General features: G+C 37.9%; 1 protein-coding gene across 3 annotated transcripts in view; it reads right to left on the bottom strand.

Moving 5' to 3' along the window:
• Positions 1–23102, bottom strand: part of LOC105819766 (neurexin-3-beta) — a 615260-nt gene that overhangs the window by 195304 nt on the left and 396854 nt on the right. For all 3 annotated transcript variants that reach the window (XM_012656066.1, XM_012656067.1, XM_012656068.1), the window contains exons 6-7: positions 20777–20792; positions 16456–16627 (exon numbers count right to left, since the gene is read on the bottom strand). In XM_012656066.1, the coding sequence (XP_012511520.1) occupies positions 16456–16627; positions 20777–20792 (188 nt within the window). The remainder of the gene's footprint in view (positions 1–16455; positions 16628–20776; positions 20793–23102) is intronic.

Here is a 23102-nt window from a genome sequence, read left to right as displayed (position 1 = left end):
ACTGTTCTACTTCCACAATCTCCTCCTCAACACACAATGGCACCAAACACTGAAACATCTTAAGTGCTCAAGAATATTCAAGAAATTGACTTTTTCACCTCAAAAGAGGCAGGTATCCTGGAATCCAACAAAATATTAAATTATCAGCTTTGAAGGTTTAGATAACCACTAAGGTTCTTCTAACCTTCGATAAACCACATACTTGAGACATATAAATAAAATAGTAATGGCTCTTCCTTTTTATCGTCATTTAATATGACATTAAATATATATCAAATCTTGGCTATCTGAGGAATATGTCTAAAGATTATAAGCTATTTTAAATTTAAAGATATTTATTGGACATTTGCCATGTGCTAAGGAAAATGCAATGCTCTTTATATTTACCCAGTGATGTGTGTGCGTATGTGTGAGTGTGTGATGTCTGTGTGTGTCTACAGTATAGAGAGAGTTTACAAATATCTTAAATGAAAACATGCTTTTTATTTGTGCTCCATAGAAGCTTGCACCTTGTAACAAGAAACGGCTCCTAGATATCTGTAAGAAATAAATATCTGTGATATAAGGAAATGATTCAGAATAATTTCAACTGACATCCCTAATATTTAAGAACTTAAATAAATATTTTTTAAAAAAGGCCAAAGAGGAGAAATCAGACAGATCAATTCTCTTCGTGGAAGAAAGACAATGTCTATCATCTGTAACACTTCAAATTAGGTTCATAAAATTAAACTAGTCCATACTGTGTAGGAATTTCTGACCCAACTAGGGAAATGGACCAGGTCACCTAGTATTTCCACCATTCTAATTACTAGGTTCTTTGAACTTCTCTCTTTCAGAAACCTGCTTTTATCTTTTCAATAATGATCCAAGAAATTAAAAGAAGGCCTTTGAGTGACTCGATTTGCCTACTCAAGTTCATGCAGTGTCTATTGATGTACCATTGCTGTCTTGTCAAAAAGCACTTACAACATTAGTTAGTATAAGGTGTAATTAGGACAAGAGACAGGTGAGAGGAGAACATGTAGTTTTCTTGGTTTTATGTTTTTTATTTCTGATTATCAGGAATGGTGGCTTATTTAAATCACACTGGAATCCTCACAAGGGCTTAGACTTCTGAACAAGGATTGAAATTTCTCATTTAACCAAAACCCAAAGATGTTGTCCAAAGATTTATTTTTGAGTGTGACTCACAAATGAGAACCTAGACATAGTGAGTAGTAAAGAAATATGTTGATTTTCTCTCTATTTAACCTGTTGAATTTAAACCTGGTCAGATTAATGGTTGCAGTCCTATTATCCAGTCTTTAGCACAGGGATTTATAGAGATGGATGTTTAATAAATACTTTTAGAGAGGAACTTAAGTGGTTTCTGTAAACAAAGGAAAGCATATACTAGAGTTGCTTCTGTCCCTAGAGCTTGGCAGTGTCAATTGGGATTTCAGCTGGTGATACACTTCCAAATGGCAGTGAGGTTTGAAAGCACACAATTATTGCTCAAACTCCCGGTCCCTGTAGTCAACAGTTTGCTTGTTATAAGTAGCTGCAGGGGCCACTCAGGTGGGTGGGTGGGGAGGCTGGAAGCATGGGGGTGGAGAGTGACACAAATCAAAGAATCAAAGCTAGAAGAGAGAGGAACAAAGTACAATTATGCTGATTGTTCCATTTGACAAGAAATAATATTAAAGCAACTGTAACCTGACAAAAAGATACACTTATTCAATTATGCAGCCACAGAATGAGCTAGATTTACTGCCTGAAAACTTCAGCAACGTTTTGGCCTATGTGTTTATCAGAGACATCTACAACCACTATCTCATTTCAACCAGACCAGTAGGAAGGTTGGCTTGAACAAGTGGTTTAGAGGAATCATATGCAACTACTGAGAATAGAAACAAGACTGGAGAATTATCCGTGGAGATCTGGAATTGGGGACAGTCAGGACTTTCAGTTAACGTGTTGGCAACGCACCTCACTCAGTTCAGTTGACTTATGTCAAGAACAGATCTATTAAGAGTGCTTCAAAATTCCCTTTATGGACCTACTTGGAGCCCCGAATTCTCTGAGGTCGTAGTGGGAGAAAGTCACAAAATGAAGTAAGACTATTAGATTTCACTTGGTTTACCTCCTCCAGAAGAGATCAGTTGCTCCCTGAGAACAATATATTCTTTTCCACAGATTGCCTTTATTTTTACCTATTCTAGAGACCAGTACCACCCTACCCCATAGAAAATTCACTAAAACACCAGCTATTCATTCTGAAAGTCTAAAAGCATTTTAGTTCGACTTCAGCTTGAACTTTGCTTATATAAATTTCTATTTTATTTGAAACAGTCAACACCTCACAAACAGTTTTATATAGGCATAAAAATGAAGTAATAAGTATTTCTAAACCTTGGTTGTCTGAGAAGATTTTAGATTTATTTTTATTTTACATTTATATTTATCTTAGGTTTACATTTATTTTTCTAGCTTTCATGGATACATAAATCTTGTTCTTCCTCCCGTTTATCATTTGTTTCATTATACTGAGAAATCCACCCCTCGAGACCAATAATCATCTCACCAATGCAAAAAATACTTTAATAAAATCAAATTTAATTGTTTCAACAAAGAAACAAAAACTTTCCTAGTAAATATTAAACATTATTAATCATAAATGTTTGATATTTTCCTATTACTATAAAATGAAATTATCTATAGTCAGTGTTTATAAAGTACACTCTATACCTTAACGTATATTATTGTTGTATATATACAGTCAGTAAAGTCAGACATCTCCAATAGTTTCAGTAAGTTGTTTAGTTTAACACTTATTAAGCACCTACCATACTTAACTCTTTTTAAAAAAGGATTAAAAAACTGTGAACATTTTGCTTGAGCTATAGGGAGCCAACTCTGGAGGTATATGCTTTCTATTCTGGTCGTAAGAACTTTGATAACTTTATTGTAGTCAGTATCAAGGTCAGCAAAATATGAAAGGATCCTTATTTTATAAATAACTTGGTATGCCTGTTTGTTCTTTAATTTTTTTAAATTTTTTATTGTGTGTATTTAAGGTGTACATGATGTTTTGAAATACTTAACCTTGATATAAATAGTGATTACTACAGTCAAGCAAAGTAACATACCCATCATCTCATATAGTGACCTTTCTTTTTGTGTGTGTATGTATGGTAAGAGTATCTTAAAATCTACTTTCTTGGCAAATTACCAGCACATAATATAATGTTATTAAATATAGCCTTCATGTTGTACATTAGAGCTCTAGACCGAGTCATCCTTCATAACTACCACTTTGTACGGAAAGAAAAATACTGCACGATCTCACTTACATGTGAGATCTTAAAAACATGCAAATACACAGATAGAGTAAAATGGTGGGGTGGCAATAGGAATATGTAGGTCAAAATGATTTCTAAAAATTTATTTTAAACAGCCACATGCTTTTATGCATATACACACCTGTAAAAACCCATAACTGCTTCTTGCTTTAATAAATAGAGAACCAGATTCTAAAATCTCTACAACTCAGCGGGAAGTAGGCTGAGCTGCCTCTAAGGATAGTCCTCCCTCTAACAGCAGATTGAGGGCCAGAAATGAAGCAGAAGCTCAAGCAGGAAGCTTGATAGGGACAAGCAAAGCTGCTGCACAGGGACAAGCAATGCTGGGAAGATGCAGGGAATGTCTCTGGGATGTAGAAGATGGACTGTCAGGGAGCAGGTAGGAGAAAAGATAAATGCTAGGCATCAACTGGCTACGCAGAAGGGCTATGGGGAATAGTCTAGGGCAGCTAAGACCGTGGCTAATAAAAATCCATAAATTTCAAAGAAAAATGTATGACATTCTTTGGGAGAGGGGCAGAAACTATATTTGGATCACCACAGTTTATAGTTACTAAGTAGAAGCAACAGAACTAAAGAAACAAGGCTTCCTGTTTGTCACCTTCCAATCTTGCTCTAAGCAAGGTGTGGTAAAATATACATGAAGATAGAATTGAATCTGTGTCTTTGATGTGGAGTTAGGAAAGTGGTATTTGGTGGTTTTGTTGTTAGTTTGTTGTTTTTAAGTACAGGCAAATGGAGTGCCTGTCCCTGTGTACGCTCTGTTTCTTTATCCTAAATTAACCCCACCAATTTATGTCACTCTACATAGTAGTACTATTCTCTATGTCTCTGGGGATTTAACTCCTCCACTTAGAGATTATCTTGCTCTCTTTATTCTAAAAAGAGATAAGATGATCTGAAAAACAAAGCTAATGGACCAGTAAAGACTGTAGGATTCAAAATACCCACAATCTAAATCAAGGGTCACCCAACTACAATTAAGGGACAAATCTGGCTCATCACGGCTTGTTTGTGTAAAGCAACTTTTATTGGAATAAACCATGTGCTTATTCATTTATATATTGTCTGTGGTTCTTTTTGTATTACAACAGCAGAGTTGAATAAGTGCAATAAAGTTATAAACCTATAATAGTTATATTAATAAATATCTAAGTATAACATTAAATATATAAATATATTTATATTAATATAGGTTTTTAAAGCCTATAATATTTACAATTTGGCATTTGAGAGAAAATGTTTGTTGACCCCTTATCTAAATAAAGGTGTAAGGACTTCCCTGCCTACATTTGAATCCAGGTTGGGCCTGCCACTTAACTAGCTGTGCTACACTGGAACATGTTACTTAACCTCTCTGAGACTTAGTTTTCTCACCTCTAAAATGGTAATAATGATAGAATCCCTTTCCAGGATACTATGAGGATTCAGTAACAAATACTGTATCCCAGTAGTACCTATTTATTAACCAGTATTATTCCCCTAAAATGCTATATGCTAGGATAGGTTGTAACATCCTCATCCCTTTCTCTGGGATATACAGGTTTCAGACACTTGGAGGCATTTGGAATGAGCTCACCATTAAACTCTGAGGAAACCACATTTCTATAATGTGATTAAAATGAAAACAAATTTAGTTTAATTAAACATTGAGGCTGGCAATTGTGCATTGGGCAGAAGCATATTTCTAGTAAATGTTTAATAATGGGATTACAGAGTGTTCTGCATGCACTAGGATGTAGAAAACAAGAGTAAATTTGCATGTGAATTTATATTATATCTGTCAACCAAATGAATCTGAGCTCTATATACAATGCAAACTGGAGTGCTCCTGGAAGACAGTTGGAAAAGTGGGTAACAAAGGGATTGGGGTGTGAGAACAAACAAGTCTCTGTGGAATACCAGAGTTGACACTTGCTAGACAAGTGACTGTAGCAAATGAGCTCAACCTCTCTGAGCCTTGGTTTATTCATCTCTAAAGGAGGGAAATTAATACTGCTGTCTGGAACCACTGAGAAGATGATCCTAAGTGAAATAAAGCATGCTGAATGTGATGTTTATTATATTGATTGTGTTGATGGTGTCATTTGTACATAAGTCCAAATGCATCAAATCGTACACACTAAGTATGTGCAGGTTTTTTTTTTTTTGCATATAAATCATACCTCTATAAAGCGGTAAATTTTTTTTTAAAAGGCAAAAATAAAACCATGCCCATTACTTCCCTCAATGTGAAAGGTGTAGGTTGTCACATTTTACACTTGTGTGTGTCTAGGTAGGGGAACATAGCTTATTAGCATTGATTCAGAGAATCCAAGGGTCCAAGGTCACAGTCCAAATTTCAGCCCATGCTCACTCCTATCTTGTCTCTAGGCTCCATCAGGCATTTCTTTATGTGCCTGCAGTTGAACCCAGATCTCAGCCCAATAATAACACCTTATTTCACGATGAGGAATTGCAGAACAAGGTAGTGTCGTGCACAGGAGCGTTGGGTTTGCCTTCCAAGACATATGGGCTTCAGTTCATTCTCCACGTACCAGCTTGATCCTGGGAGAGTTAACTAATCTTATAAGCCTCCTATTCTCATTTGTGAAATGATAAAAATAGTATCTACCCCTTAAGGCTATTGTGAAGACAATACAAGAACTCAGTCCACTGCCTGGCATTTAATAACTGCTCCATAAAGTTTATGGATTAAAATTACCTTGCTTGTATACTTATATTTCTCTTCCACTACACTAGAGGATCCTTAAGGAAAGGGGCTGTGTTTTATTTCTCACCATATCCCCATCATCTATCACAGATTCCTATGCAAAGTAGATGTGAATAAATATTTGTTGAATGGTGAATGAATGAATGCATAAAGAGATGGCTCCACTCAAACCCAGCCCATTGATGAGGTTAATGAAATAGCAACATTTTTACATTCAACGCAACAGGAGTTAGATAAAAGACAAAAAGAATTTTGCAGTGTTTCTGCTATTTGAAAGTGCAATATAAATATTTTGCTAGCCTATTGCCAAGACAATTCCATCGTTTGATTATACTTCAGCATTTGACTTCTGTGAAATTGTCATTTTCTGTTTACGCACCTAGTCCCTAAGTCTCCTTATGCAGTAGTATATATCTACTGTTGGCATTTGGCAAACTCTGTCATCGAGGCCAACACAGAGCACCACGGACTTACTGAAAGGTTGCAAAAGTATCATGTGAAAAAGAAATGCACCTTACGGAGCAAACTAAATATCACCGGGAATGCAATCAAATCCATGTTAACGCTATGAACTGAAAATTAAAAGTGTCTCTTTGTCCTTGACTCTTTCCCTTCTTCCCCTTCTGACCTCCTTTCCCCTCTCTTTGGCCTGCTGGGATATTGACAGGGATTTTAGAGGAGCAGAAAGTCTTTATCTCTTTGAGATGAGCTGCAATATGATTACAATCGATTGAGCGATTTACAGTATAGAGCACCTTTCATTACCCTCTCTGCTTTATAGAATTATAAATGACATACTGTATGTGAATATATATTATTATTATTGGATATTTATGTACCACCGTTCTCAAAGAAGCTCAATGTTCCTTTTAGACTTTGAATAACTGGAGGTACCCTGAAACCTTGTGCAAAATTTAAATAAGGAGAGTGAAACTTGGAAACTTTTCCTGTGAATAAAACTATGTTCTTGTATGTGTGTTGGGGCATTTGATGTTCATCCAACTCTGGGGCAGAAGGAAAATAGTACAGGGCAACTGTATTTTATGGTTGGGATAATAATTTTGTATTTTCATAATTAAAGGCAAATTCTACAAGCCAGAATTTCTATAAACTACTTAAACTGGAGCTTCCATGTGACAACAGGGAAAACAAAACTTGTAATTCACTAACTAGCTTTGGAATTATGCACTGTTTGATGATTGTTTTAATTCAGAAGAATTCGTGTTATTACAGATGCCTCACATAGAGTGAGGTGTTATTAATATTTTCATACCACACTATTTCGAATGACTATAATTTAGAATTCACATAAAGTGTGACTATACTGTATTTCTAATCTTGAAGGTATTATTTCAAGGATGTGATTTAATATGAGTATATGTATTATAGATGGAAATTAAGGAATCCTTTTCCTTATATCTCTAATTAAATAGTGCCTGGAAGTGACCCTCAAATTTCTCATTACTCATTTCACTGAGTCTCTAGACTATAATATTTATAGTATTTAACTTATGGCTAAATAAATACCATGTGTCTTTCAATTTATAAAGGTTCACCTTCCTTTTTAACTCCCAAGATAGTCGACTAAAAATGAGAAAAATACAAACCAGGACCCAGACTAAAACATGCATCCTATAAAATCCTACAGAAGGTTATAACAAAATTATTCTTTTGCTTAACAACCCCATAGACCAAAGCACTGTCCTATTCACAAATGAATTCTGGATAAATAATGTCTTTAGTTAGAATATTTGCTATTGTCTGACATACATCTTCATAATTATAACAAGATCCTTTGTGTATATTTATTTTAATTCCTTTATAAATAACCTTGAGTCGTGTGTTAACTTCATATCTTAGAGGCAAGTTTCCATGTGCCCTGTGTCCATGTGTTCTCTCTCCCTCTGCCCAACACGTTCTTCTTTTTCATAGGATAAATGTTAATGTTAATACACACACACACACACACACACATACACACACACACACATCTATCTGTTCTTTTTTGTCTTCTGGGTGGTTATATTTAATTTTAGCATTAGCCCAAGCCTACAGTTTCCCTTGAAATGCTTATCAGCTTCTAAGAGACATTTATGGGAGAGAGAAAAAAGCTCTAGGTTTGATAGCAGTAATTGTATTTAACTTGTAAGATACAAGGCTATTTATCTTGCAGCTGGGAATTCACAGAGGAGAAAGGAAGTTTGCTTGATAAAACAAAAATTAAAGAGAAAAAATACTAAGCACCTTCTTGCCACTCTCCCATCCATCCTTCAACTAAGACCATTAAACAATAAAACAGACTATCATTTAAAAGGCCTTCCTGTCTACTGAGATGTGGCACTAGGAGGTAAAACGGGATCATGAAAGGAAAGAGGCTGCCCACACCACAACGGTCTGAGCGATGGTGAGGATAAAGGTAAATGCCTATAGTGCCCAGGGACTTGGCAGAAATTGGAGACTTAACTTGAGAGAAAAATTCTAGACCTTAACTTGAGAGAAAAATTCTAAATTGTCAAGATTTGAGTTAAGGTTAGAATTTCTAGGATATGCAACTGTTCCAGGTTATTCAAAAGAATCTAAGGAAAGAGTAAAATGCGATTAACAATTAGGGTTCTCAAGTCAAGTGGCCCCGGGTTGGATATTAGCATTTCCAAAACTAAACTAAACCTAAACTCCCTTGGACTATTTCATAAAATGGGAATAAGACCAACACTGACCTCAAGGGATGTTTCAAGCCTAAGTAGGAGGTTGTGTATGAAGTGGGGAGTATGTAGCAAATGCTCAACAAATGGCAGCCATCACCATCTGGGTGAGTTTGGCTGAGGGATGGTGGATGGTACCATCTGCCACTTTCTATACCTCTGGGACAACATGTTCACTCAGTGCACATTCCTCACTTTGGAACCGTTTTTACTATTGTGGAATTCTGCATGAAGGATGAGAAAGCAAGATGGAAGGTCACTTTGGTCCCCTACTCCCTACTCACTTTGCTAAGTAAACCTAAGTTTAGAAAGTCTTCTCAAGAGAAGAATACGAGCCCATAATGTATCCAGGTAGCAGATAATCCTGATAAAACACCTGCAACTACAATTATCATTCATGTACTGCTTTGGTGTGCTCAAAGAACTTTCCAGCTTCTGAAATAAAACGTGATCACTATCCCTGTTTTATAGGTAAGGAAGCAGGTTTCTCAGGATCAAGCTTGTTGATGGGTTTGCACCATAGCCATGTCATCAGGGCATACAAATACAGCTTGAGATCTATTTAGAAAATGTATCTCTAGCCAGTCTTTTATTTATTTTTTTTGGAAGTGTTTTATATTAAATATCAATCTGAATGTTTGTTTGTTTTTAATGGGAGAAAATACATACACATAATCATGGAAATTAAAGCACAGAGAAACTTCTCAGCAATAGGAACTTGCTCAAGGTTGTGGGCAAGCTGGTAAATGGTAGAGCCAGGAACGCTTGTTTATACTCAGTCTGACTCCAAAACTCTTATGCTTAATCCTCACCCTCTACTGCCTCTCCAACAACCCCATGGATAGAGTGGAGTTGTCCTTGTGATTGTGTTAACAGCAAAACTCATTAGATGAGTTCAGAAGGCACATGGAGGCAAATGTCCATTATTTTACTAAGGATGCAAATGAAGATTTACATAATAAAAAATAGTTAAAAGGAAAAAAGAAATTGTATGTTCTAGTCCTGCTCTGGCCAATACTAACCATCAACCTACTACAGCCTTATAGTGTTGGCATGAGGATTGAATGGGAAGTGTGTTTAAAGCCTTCAGTGCCTAGGACAAAATAGTTGCACAATATAACAAAAATTTCAGGATCTCAGTCACACCAGCAACGTTGCTCTATAGCTACATATGATTAGTGTCTACCATATTGAACAGAATCAGAAAAGGATGTTTTTAGCTTCTACGTATCAGTGATTCTCAAACTTAGCTGCCTATAGAATCATCTTGGGAGCTTTTTAAAAGCACCAATGCCTGGACCAGTGCTTCTCAAATTTTTTAATGCACACATATCATCTGGGGATCTTATTAAAGCACAGATCCTGATTCACTAGGTCTAGGGTGGTGCCTGAGAGTCTGCATTTTTAACAAGCTCCTAGGAGATGCTGATGTTGCTGACCCATGGACCACACACCAGACCAGTTAAATTAGATGACCTAGAGCTGGGTCCTGAGTACTTGCAAGTGTATTCACATTCCCAGGGAATGCCCACTTGCAGCCAGGTTGAAGGCAGCACTTTACATACAAATTTATATATAAATAACTATTGAAAAAGATCTGCTACCAAAGACCAACTGTAGAATGTGGAAATTCCCTTGGAAATAGAAACTCACAAACTTGTCAATCCTAATTCATTCTTGACATATTGGAAAGAATGACTATTTATCAGTGCAAGTTTTTAGGATGCACTAGTTTGGTTAATTGATACATTTTACGACTGAATATTTGAGTAACTTATTTATAAGATGGTTTGAAAACGTACCTGGCAATGTTCAAACACATTCATTAAGTGAGCCTCTCTCCAGTTGCATGACATCTCTGCAGTCCTGAAACCACATTCAAATATGTCTTTCCCTCTTGATTGTATTTATATTTCTCATTTTCTTTGTAGGACTTCGCTATCTATGTTTTTTTCTCCCCTGTTGAACTGAAAGAGGCACTAGTCCTGAACGGATAAATGAGCAGGTAGATGGGGCTTGTTTTAATGTATGCTTCAAATCTGGCAAGGCCTCAAATGTTTGCAGGCAAAGACGGAAAGAAAAGAAAACCTCCTGGCTAGCAATTAATGAAAAACCCAAGGCCTGAGAAATTTCAGCATCATGTCAAGTACATGGACTTGTTTTTAATCTTTCAAAGTCTTGATAATCTAGGATGAGACGTGGACCAAAAAAATCTCTCTTATCCCCATGTATACTGTCTAAATTATGAAAGGATCAAGTATTTGAAACAAAACATGTTGGAGACTTTCTCTAAGTCAGTGGTTCTCAACTGGGGGTCATTTTGTGCCCCGGAAGGCATTTGACATTTGTGAAAACATGCTACTGGAATCTAGTGAATGACAGTCATAGGTGTTGCTAAATAGCCTGCAATGTACAAGACAGTCTCCCCACAACTCACTCAGAGCAAAGAAGTATTCAGCCCCAAATATCAATAGGCTGAAAAACCTTACTAACTAAACTAGACCAGGCCAGGACTTCTATTTGAAAATACCTTTTATGGAAAAAAAATATAGTGTCATTATCAATAAAATCATGATTCCGAGAAATAGGAAAGTGGGCAGAAAGTTTCAGGTAATACAGACTGAAGATCGGGACAGGAGTCTTGGCTCTGCCTCTTTAGCTATATGATACAGGGCAAGTTATTTATGGAGCCTTAATAATGTAACCTGAGAATGGATGGAACTGGAGACCATTCTTCTAAATGAAATATCGCAAGAACGGAAAATCAAACACCACATGGACTCACCATTAAATTGGAAATAATTGAACACTTATGTGCACATATGGAAATAAAACTCATTGGAAATCTAGGTGGGTCTAGGGAGAAGGGGATGGGTAAATTCACACCTAATAGGTACAAGGCACACTATCTGAGTGATGGGCACACTTATAACTTTGACCCGAACTGTACAAAAGCAATTTATGTAACCAAAATATTTGTATCCCTGTAATACTCTGAAATAAAGTAAAATAAAATAAAAGGTATGGCAGGTGTAATAATACCAAACGCAGTCCCTGACAGGATGGAGTGAAGCTCAAATGTAATAATGTACATGAAGGTATTTTGAGCATCGGTAAGCACTATAGCAATATTTTCTTTTTCAACCCCCATAAAGACGGGTTTTATGGAATTTGATACACTCAAACATAAAGAAAGTTTTCTAATCTAGTGTCCTTGAAAGGGAGTTACTGTTACATCCTTTTCATGTCCTGAGTTGGGTGGTCAAACAGGATTTAAACACAGGTCATCAGTGAATGTTTTATTGCCTGGAGAAGAAGAATTCAGTCAAGAGCACTTCAATGGAGTTGGTACGCACAATCAAGAAAAAGACCAGTTGAGACCCTGCTTTCTTCAGCACCCCCTGGGGTGGAAAGATGGAAAGTTCTATATACTGAAGCTGCTTATCCGTCTTTATTTTCCAGGAAGCCTGGCTCTGACCTGAGAAGCCCTTACTGCACCATGCTCAGGGGTCTAATAGCACTGACGACACCACCAGCCACCCACTCACAGCAGAGAGAGGATCTTGAACAATCCCAGCCAGCTCAGCCTTCCAGGGGGCCTTGAGCTGTGGCTAAAATTAATTCCTCATGTTCATGTCACCTTTCACCTCCCCTCCCTTGTCCTCACCACTGCATTGTGTAGAGAGCAATCAGAGGCTTTATAAGGAACATTTGTCAGTGCCTGGATGATAGCTCTGGGCTGATTCTTCTTTTATTTCCCTCTCCTGTTCCTTAGCTTTTCTATTTTCAGTTTCAAAGAAAGAAGTTCCTTTTGAGTTCTACCTCCCAGAATTAAGTGATATAAGATTCCGATTGCTATAGAACTATTTTCATTTTGTATCCTTCCTGATTCACAAAGAGCCAATGCTACATGCCCTGTGCCCAGCTGGGTTCTAAATATTTCACGGTGGGATGTTTCAGTAGGGCCCCATAAAATCCTATAAATGCTCATGAGAAGGTTCTGGAGTTGACCCATTCATCCTGGTGCACAGTTGATTCATTCGGACCTGGGGAGCAGGAACAATTCCCTGAGAGTATGCCCTTAGAATGAGATAACTAAAGTGAATATTCTGTAGGGGCTACTCTATATTTCTTTACTGTTTGAACATTAGCAATAGGCAAGCAGCAAGAATGAATTCCTCTTGATGCTTTCTAAACTTAGTTATCAATAAAACAGACTGGTTTGGAAAAAAAGAGGAGATATCATTTTTGCAGAAATTGTGTCAAGATTGCCTCACTAGTTTGGTGGCTTTGTTCTTTGATGCCCAAATGCAGGGGGCATTTTGAGCTTATGATTTAAAATAAATAAATGTTGCCAGATTGTGCTAATGATATTTTAAATTGATCCCTTCAATAGCACAGGAAAGCAGGCAGGAGAGAAGATAAGGTATCTGAGGTTCAAAAGGTGAGCCACTTCTAGGAAGTCTTGCCAGAGTGGAACATAAAAATTCAAATGTTGGACTCAATCTAGTATATCAGTACCACTTCTTAATCTAGCCAACAAGGTAAGGTAATAGCTTCTTTAAATACTCAGTATTCATTCAACTACCTCTTGGGAGCACATTGCCATTGTTAAAGAACAGCTTGGACTCATTGGTGCTAATAAAACTTTTCTTTTTTAAATGAGTAATTTTGTCTCCACATCTCACAATAACCACTTTTGTGTGATCATTGGAACTGACCTTTGAAATATGATACTCCTTTAAAGAAATAAATCAATCTAAGATGATACAGGAAGAAAGCCGCTCATTTCTAGCTATGCATTTTTCAAAATATTCCCCAATTTGCTGTGGGAGCAATAGTGGAAATTGTGCCCAACTGGGAACAGAAGAATCTCGTCCTGTTTTCCTCATTTACTATGTGACCTTAGGAAAGTCACAGCATCTCTCTATAGGTCTTTAATTTGAAATGGAGAAGAAAAATAACTAACCTATCCAATTTTCAGAGTATTTAATAGTCAAAATGAAGGAATTTGTGTTAGCAAATATGTCATTAGTTAAAAATGCTACCCAAATGTTTGGTAATCCTCACAGCTAACACTTACTGAATACTGATTTAATTGTCCCAGTATTATGTTGAGCATTTGACATGTGTTCGACTCACCTAATTTTCACATTAACCTGGGAAGTAAGTATTATCATTACCCCATTTTCCAGACTAGGAAACAGAGGCCCAGGGAGGTTCAATAACTTGGTGTAAAGTTTGGAACTGGATCACCAAATAGGAAGAATAAACACCTATGTAGAGAATAAACAAAACAGAGAAAGCTAAAGCATGAGAATTTGGGAAGAAAGAATCTAATGTATTTTTAAAGCATTACGAAAAATCATCAGAGGAGAAAAATCAGAACTGTTGGAAATTCTTACACTTATTTTATAATTCAGTATGGTTGTATTATGAATCACATGTGGGGAGGGCACCAAATGTTTCAGTGATTAGAGCACTTCAATTCTTAATTCAACTGCCTTAGACTCACAAGTGATGAAGCCAAGATCCCAACTCCAGCCAGCTGGCTCCAAGGTCCATACTTATAACTGCTATACTGTACCCTATCCTGTAATAATAGCACATATTATTACTAAATAACAGTTATCCATGATAATAATAGTTTTCAGGAGGAAGCGATGCCATTAAAGAAAAGGTTTATTCTGTTTTGAAAACATATAGGAAGCAACTCATAATTTGGAAGTAAAAACACAAAGAAACAGGCACACAGCAAGTGTCCCTGGTTTTCTTACATATCTGTGTCTTTGAAATGACCATTAAAGAGCCTTTTTATTGCTGGCAGCAAGCTCCATTGGCTCAAGGCAAGTGGTTAACATCAATTTAGAAATCCTTGAAATTCCTAATAGAAACACAACAAACCCCGCAGCAGCACCAGCAGGGCCAATGATGGTATGCATGGAGAGAGAGATTGATTTTTCCTAGGAGCCAATGAACAGCTTTTAAGATCTTGGGCTATTTTGATTCCTCTCAGCCCCTCCCCCCATCCCTCTAGCTTTAAGCAAGGAGCATTTAAAAATTAGGTCTATTAGCCCGTAGTGAATTTGGGTGATGATAAAAATTCACAGCAACTGCTAACACCTCTGACTTTCTTCAAATGCTCAAAGATAACCTCCTAAGGTTATTTTTGTGCTTTAATCTAAGAAATTCTGAGACCCCCAGCAATGGCTATTTTATCAAAATCAAGATGGTAGAGGTTAGGTGGGGCTTTTTGCTTCTATACCTCGGGGGTCTTGCATGCTGTCTGTGGATGTTCTCATAATTCCTAAATCAGATATAGGGGGACTCTGGCTATTAGGGAACAGCCCAGCAGCACAGATACTTCTGATTGACTTTTTCTTTAAATGAAATACATTTTATTGAAATTTATGTCTATAACATAGTGTTACAGCAGCATTAAGCAAAGCATAATTTTCCAATGAGCGTTTTCATTATTTTATTTTTAAGAACTGAAATATAATTGACTTTTAAAGCAAATCAATGCTGAGTTAGGCATGAAGGTACAATCAAAGCCTTCAAGCCATTCAAAAGTTTTGGGCCACAAATAGACAAATTTACTTTGCAAATTTTTCTTGCAGCTTGATAATTAGTAGCTAAACGGCTTTTAGACTTCTGGAAATGTGCTTCGGGCTTCTTTGTCACTGTGTGCTCCTCATTGTAAAGGAAGTGAGAGGAGAACGGTGAGAAAATAGTGGGGAGTTTGGCATGTAGGATAGAGTTAGACATAGCATCATGACCACATTAGTGAAAATGCAATATTCTGAGCTATTCTCTTGCATCCGTCAGGTGACAATGTAATTGCGGAGCAAAAGCCTTTTGCTAAAGTGTTTTCCCTTTTCTTCCTGGCACTTCCATAATCAAGCTCCATGTCTCTTTTCCTGGGAGAAGCAAGAGACTAAAGGGAAAGCTAAGGAATCATTTGAATGGTCTCTTTTAAAGAAGGCAACCTTTTCTCCCATTGTCCTTCATTCAGCCATCTGGCCTTGGGAATTTGCTGCCGAATGCTCCTTGATAGAAAAATTTAAACAGATGATTAACCTCTTTCCTTCCCATGCCAGCACAGTTGCTATAAAAATGACTACAAGGACCAACTTCTGAATATCAAGGCAGGTTGAGGGAAAAATAATTGGCGAAGTCAATCAAATGAATAACATTACACCTTTATGATTTTCTCTCACGGTTACCCTGACTTGATGTTCATCAATTCCAGTTAAATAAACTTCCTTTCACAGTCTTTCTGGCACCTCTGACTGTCTGTACCTTCAACCACACCTGACTAAATGACATCACAAAGTCCAGATCTCAAATTGACGATCCCATAATTATCAATAATAGCCTGTGATAGAGATGCTTTCCTTCCCTCCGCTGCCACCCCATGCAGCTCCCAGGAAAACCTACAGTAATTGTCTTTGGTATGAGCCAGTCAGGGAGTATCAGTTAAAAGTTGACAAAAAGTGTTCATTGCATAGTTAGTAAGTCTCCAGAAGTTCCCTACACGGGATCAAGACCTCGAGAAATAACTGATCATCATAAAACATGGATGTGTGCTTCACTCAGTGTTGTATGATTTGGTGACAGGCATGAGAAAATCACCATGTAGAAATGAGAATGGGAAAGTAAAGGAGAGTATGACTAGAAAGAGTACAACACGCACCTGTAGGATAATGTTCATTCACTGGCCAATTGTCCACCTGCAGTGTGGCATTGCCTCCATTCCTGGTGAAGCGCACCACGTGGTATTTACCATCATTGACGGGGGTTCTCTCCTCTTTGATGGAGATGTCAACTGTGCCAATATTGAAGACAACTCCAATTTTCCCCTGTTCCTGTAATAAAGAAATACAAAAGGCATAGTTATCGCCAACCACAAAGTCTTCTCCCTTTAAAGTTGATCCTCCAACTAGCAATAAACCTGTAGGTGCCCAGAGGGAGCTGTCAGCATGAGTTAATGATAGTATCCTATATTTCTCCATAGGCTTTCATCCTGAACATAAAAACCAATGGCATAAAGCCACCCAAATTGCTCTCACAAGCTGCACTGCACAGGTTACATCATTCAATTGCCCTCCATGGATATCAAGCCTGGAACTACCTAACAACTAAGCGATGACAATGCAAAGTTCATTTATGTGAGATGAATTAGGCCTGTTTTCCAAGAGAGACGGATAAGACACTGAAACCCAAATCATTTCTCAATTCTGATTTTCAAATCAAGAGCAAATATGAGCTTGTCTGCATGTTTTGGGGCAATCAAGTCAAAGGGAAGAGGTATAGAATGGTTAGGACCCAATGTCAGAGCGACTGGTATTATAGACTAATCGTTCTTTCTGCAGGTCTAAACCACATGGAAAACGCATCCTCAGTAGAGGCCGGTGAGACTAAGCTGGGGCTTTCAGAAGCAGACAGCTGCCACTTCTCCCATACTTGTAGCCCTACTCCTCATGTTAACGACAAAGAGAGATGTAACATTCAATGCTGTAGCTTATGTACACAGCAGAAGAGAACTTCTGTGGCCACGAAAGACTTATAAGAATGGAAATTGCAATGAATTTGAAAAAACTAACACTGCACCAATGAAGATGATAACTATGGAGATGGTGATGGTGCTGGGGATGACATCATCCACCTCCTGGATGATGCACAAAAACACCAAAGCATAAATAGTAACACTATTAAAACTTTTACTCTTCTCCTCTAACAATTGGCTACTACTATGAGTTGAGATTAATATTCACAATGAGATGTAAAATGAAAGTAACTTTACTGATCAAATACAATCAGCCTCTCACAACCTCTTGGAAAGGCATCACAGCATTGCAGGGTGTCAGCGGGATTGGCAAGAGGTTGAGAACACAAGGATCATAAAATTTAGCTGGAATTCTGACATTCTGCAGGACTGAGTCACAATATTTATTCACTAGCATTTGTCATCTTCTATGTCCTTATTCAAGAAGTAGAAGGAGAAGAAGGAAGAGAGAAAGAGGAGAAGAAGGATATGTGAAAAGAATTTCAGAATCCATATAGATTAAGATACAGAAAAGATTTCACTGAATAACAGGTTTAATAATTTGTTTCATTCATTCATTCACCAAATACATAAATGTAATATTCATTAAGCGTCTACTGTGCTTAAAGTCAACAAATTAAGGCTTCTGGTGGGATGTGCACTGGTTTCCATAGAGTTTGGTACATTTCACTTATTTTCCTAAAAGAGAGGCTTTTCTCAACTTGCCATTTGTCATTTAGTATGTGAATTCATCTTGTATGCCATAAAAGGATGGACAAGTACCCAGCAGTCTTGATATTAGAAGGGAGGAATATAGACTGATAGACTAAAGATGTCAGCATTCAAGGATGCGGAGATGCAGAGGGGATATCATTATTTCCTCCATGCTCTGATAGCATAGTACACAGCATGAAATGACGCCTGCAATTACCATGTTCTATTCTCTGGGAAAGGCGATCCAGGTGCCTCCCCAAATGATAACTAAACACTCATGATTTCTTAAATCTCTGTTTATTGGGACCACTATGTTCTCAGTTTTGTTTTGTTTTATCTCCACAGTAAGCAAAGTACCTAGCATTAAATTATGATTTATTGATAAATAAACCTGGTTATGGGTTCTTTTTATACCTTTTATGCCCGTAATTAATACTATCATCCATTTTATTCTTTCTGCTTGATTCTCAAGGAATTCAGAAATGGCAACACGACTTTTCTGCTTTCTCTTAGAGAATTGGTATTCTTTTCTAAGGGTGTGTGTGTGTGTGTGTGTGTGTGTGTGTGTGTGTGTGTTGGTACCCAATCACACTCATGCCTAAATAAGCAAGGCTATAATAACCTGAGTCATAACCTGCTTAGCAGAATGAAAGGACTGGAGGAGTTGAGAAACCACGACTGCAGACACCATTGCTCCTCTGCCCGCCCCGCAGATGTGGGCTGTTTATTGTGCCACTGTTCTACAGTGAGAAACCAGCACATAAATCCTGAATGCATAGAAAGGACTGCTGGTGATTCAATTCACCTCTGAGTCATTAATTAATCATGGATGGAGAACAGTTTTAGGAGGGAGAGAGGAGACCTTTAAACCAGCATTCTGCAGCTTTTCAGAAACAACAGTGGCAAAGTACAGTTCTGGCTCAGTGAGTTGGCTGATCAGCAAGATACAGTCTTGGGCAGCTTTTCCGCAAGATCCATATTAGATTCAGGAAAAGAAAAGATTTAATCTCTGCCAGAATAAATATTTGGTCCTTATCTTAGGCACCACACATTTGCCATTGTAATCACTGTTTCAGAGAGATCTTCTTAATCCTGCTAGCATGCCGCCAAAGTCAGTGGAGCCCCTTACCCAGATGTTTCATTTCCCACAGTGGTAAATGCGGCTGTGCTAGACCTCAGATGTGGTCTCTGTACTTGTAGTAATAAGATTTCATTACTGCAACCTCCTTGCCATTTGTCATGGGACCACAGTGGCATTATAATCTGTGGCTAAATGCTTTGTTTCGGTTCACTATAAGTCATGGAAGCCTTGTGGCAAATACCCATGTAGTTGCCCAGGCTCCAATCTATCATGCTCAGCTGCCATGAAAATCAACTCTGCTGGCTCACGTGTCCATGGAAGAGAAGAAGTAAGGGAGAAAGTGCATTGGCTTTGGAGTCAGCCCTGACTAATCTTGGGCAAGTTACATTTCCGGACAAGATACCAACTTTACATACATCACAAGGCTATTGTAAGGATAAAATAATATGATTAATATGATGAATATTACAGTACTTTATCAGTAATAAAACATTATATAGATATAAGAGATAAATGAGATCGGGAGAAGGGACCATCCAATCATTCTACCATATATATAACACTGTGTGATTATTGGAGAAGTTAATTGGTTCAATAGGATAAATGTGGGTTTTAGCACAGCATGATTCCAGTAATAGCTTTGAATTTAAAGCTGGATGACCCTAGTCTGGTTATTTAACTTCTGAATTTTCTCCTTTAAAAGGATGTGGGGAGGGAAGGAGAGGCCAATTGCTACCTCTGAAGCTAATTGTGAGGATTACAGAAGAGCACGTACATGTGAAGCACCTGGCATGTGGCTGTGCATATTTTTGGACCTCAATACATGTCAGTCTTCTTTCCTCTCATTAGTGTAATTGAAAGTAGTGGCATGAGTTTAGGACCGGTTGGTTTGGCGGACACTGTCATCAAGATGTATTGTGGAAATAAATGTAAATTTTAGCAAACAGAATATATTTAAAAAAAATTATACAGGGTTGATTTCCTGTCACAATTTTGGAGTTGCTACATTCTTTGGTACCTTTTATAAGCCTCTCTAAGAGAAGCAAAGTATAGCTGCAGAACCAGCATGACTATTGGTTTGAATAACTCCACACCCATCACCACTAAAGTTGCTACCAAGGCAATCTCTTCAATCTATGTTCTTTCTTGATATTAAAAACAAAAACAAGTAGTAAATCAGAAGCATTCCCAAAGAATCCTCAAGTGCATTCAGGAATAAAACTGAAGAGTACAGACATCAGCTGTATTTAAATAGCCAGTAAGTCATTCGTCATCAATAACGACTATTTACGAGCCCACCTGGTTTCCCAAATTAATCCAGCCCTAGCTTTCTGATCCTCTATCAGCCACATGATATTTATTGCTGCCGAGGTGACCCGAGAGATGCTGCCAACAGCACGGTCAGGTTTTAGGAGGAGACATGCACGAAGTCAAGAAAAATCCTTAGGAATAAAGATCTCCCTGAAGGCTATCTCTTCATTCATTCCAGAGTGCCCCCAGGGAGGGCAGAATGCACCATCCTCTATTATAGAAAATTGCAGTTGACAGAAACAGAACTGGGATTTACAAATGCATGCCAGGGAGGTGTACAATGGAAGCAGTTCTCAGTATCTTCCCGGCTAGGCTTTCCACAGAATTTCTTAGTTCAGTGTTTGGTAATAACACAAGGAAAACAACATGTAAATGATGCCTCTCGTGGCCCAGGTACTGCAAGGCCTTCCATACCCATTGCAAAGTCTGGATCATAATAAATAAATAATAAGTGGCACTGTTTACCACATTGTTCTAGTGCTCCCCCACTATGAGCTCACAGTAAGAGAGACCTTCAGGGGGGTTGCCTTATGGTGGGTTGGGCCAAGAGACCAATGTTAACCAATAAACAGGATGTCATTCCTGAGCCACCAGTGTGAGACCCACCAGAATTCTCTCATTTGCTGCCAACCACTGCACCCAGCAAATTTCTGGTAGTGGCCGCTTCGTCAGTCTGTATCACTGAGTGCAGAAGGCAACAAGCAGCTTTTGATGGACACGGAGGGTGACTGAGAAAAGCTTGGTGGCTTTACACCAATGAGTGTTTAAGGCTGCTTGTTCCTGCAGCATAACCTGGACGACCTGGGTGGACAGAGTGGGTGGTCAGTAAATATTTTTGAATATAATTATTTTCAAATTCTCACAATTACCCACCAGGGAATTCACACAATAAGAGGTTTATTTAAGACTGGAATCCAAGTCTATTTGATTCTAAACCCCTTGCATTTTCCATGTGTTATGTTTCAGTCGCATGTGTTACATGTTGCAGTAGTGTTATTTATATAACAGGGCATATATGTTACATATTATATACTTTAGGTCTGCCTTTGTTAAATTCATGAATAAGCAAATGAATAAATAATGAATTAGAATGTGTGGTTTTGATAGAAACAAATTATGAGAGTGTTTTTTACCACAAGAAGCTAAATAGGATTTTAATAGTATAGGATGAAATAGATAATTGAAATAGATAATAATACATTCCAATATATTCTGATGTGCAATAAATCTTAGCAAAAGCATATTATCTTATTATGCTATATAAATGCAATCTGTAAAATATAAAAAGATGAGGTACAACTTATTTCATTCATCAGATAATTTTGACTGACAGAGGACTTTATTGAAGTTCTTTAGAATAAAATATTCTCAATTTAGTAGCATGTAGTTGGAGTTCTTTTGTGGCTATTAACTGTCTCTCAGTGAAAATCATTAGGCTCTATTTTTTCAGTGTTTTGGTCCTCTCGTTCTATACTCAGGACAATTGTTAGTTTATAAGCACTGAGTGAGCACCTTCTGTGTGCAGAGCCATGCACTATTAAAGAATTCAAGAGATGTAAGAGACCAGGTCTCTCCATCAACAAGCCTTTCAGGAATCACCCAATTGACAAGACCCCAGATGTGGAGCTTGAAGATGGTTCAAATTTCCATTATCACCTCATGACAATGACCCAGTCCCCTTCCCTGGAGAAGTGTCAATGTGGCTGTGGCAGGAAGAGCAGGGCAGAAGAAAATGTCTGCTTTGAGTTCTGGAAGAGTCTGATATTAGAATTAAAGGCCCTGGTCCCAGTCAAGGCTCCACATCTTTTTGTCCATGTGATCTTGAGCAGGTCACTCAACTATATGAGTTTCAAGCTAATTACATGAAAAATGATAAAAATAGTACAAAGACAATAACAATAATAATACTTGTGTTAAATAATACTTAAGAGAAATGACTGAAGTCTTGGCAAATTCTGAAGTGCTCTGCAAAGAATGATCTAACAAAGATGTTAACGGTGAGGATGTAGATGGTGATAACGGTGATGTCGGCAGGGATGCCGGGTGGGAAACGAGGCCCTCACAGATGACAGATGAGTCAGAGGCATTTGTACACTCCCTGTAAGATCCTACCCTATTTGGAATGACTCTCTCCCATTCAACATTATCGAGTCCAGAATCTGTACATATTATCCCTAGAAAATTCATGTTAAATGGCTTGGAAATTATTTCTGCTTTCCTAAATCTTCGCAGGACTCAATGACCTTTACACGCACCCAGAAAAGTTACATCCACCTTTCCCCCAGCTGTAGTTTGCTTCATTTGGTGTTTTGCTGATGTCTGGTTGCACGAGGTCAATCAATTAAAGCGGATTAGATCCACAGTCTGAAATGCTAACAGAGGGCCAAGAGAGATAAGACTGATAAATAGCTCAAGACAGCTCCATCTCTAACTCCAAGAAAAAAAATAAGAGAGAGAGAGGAGAGAGTAGGAATGACAGCTTAGGACAACAGGAACCCTGTCCTGAAGAGGGGAGAGTCAAGGAAGGGCAAGACAGCTGGTGCAAGTAAATAAGAAGCAAGTTAAAGCCATGGCTCTAATAGTCACCGGTCACACACTGGCATCCTGCATCGCCACGTCCTTTAAATGTACTCTGAACATCCATTTCTCATTCACAGACCCCGGTGTCACAGTGGCCCATTTGGTAGTT

This window comes from Propithecus coquereli, unplaced genomic scaffold (assembly GCF_000956105.1).
Source record: "Propithecus coquereli isolate 6110/MARCELLA unplaced genomic scaffold, Pcoq_1.0 Scaffold5, whole genome shotgun sequence".
Classification (NCBI taxonomy): domain Eukaryota; kingdom Metazoa; phylum Chordata; class Mammalia; order Primates; family Indriidae; genus Propithecus; species Propithecus coquereli.
The sequence above is the reverse complement of the archived record's forward strand: the minus strand, read 5'-3'. Positions and strand labels throughout refer to the sequence as shown.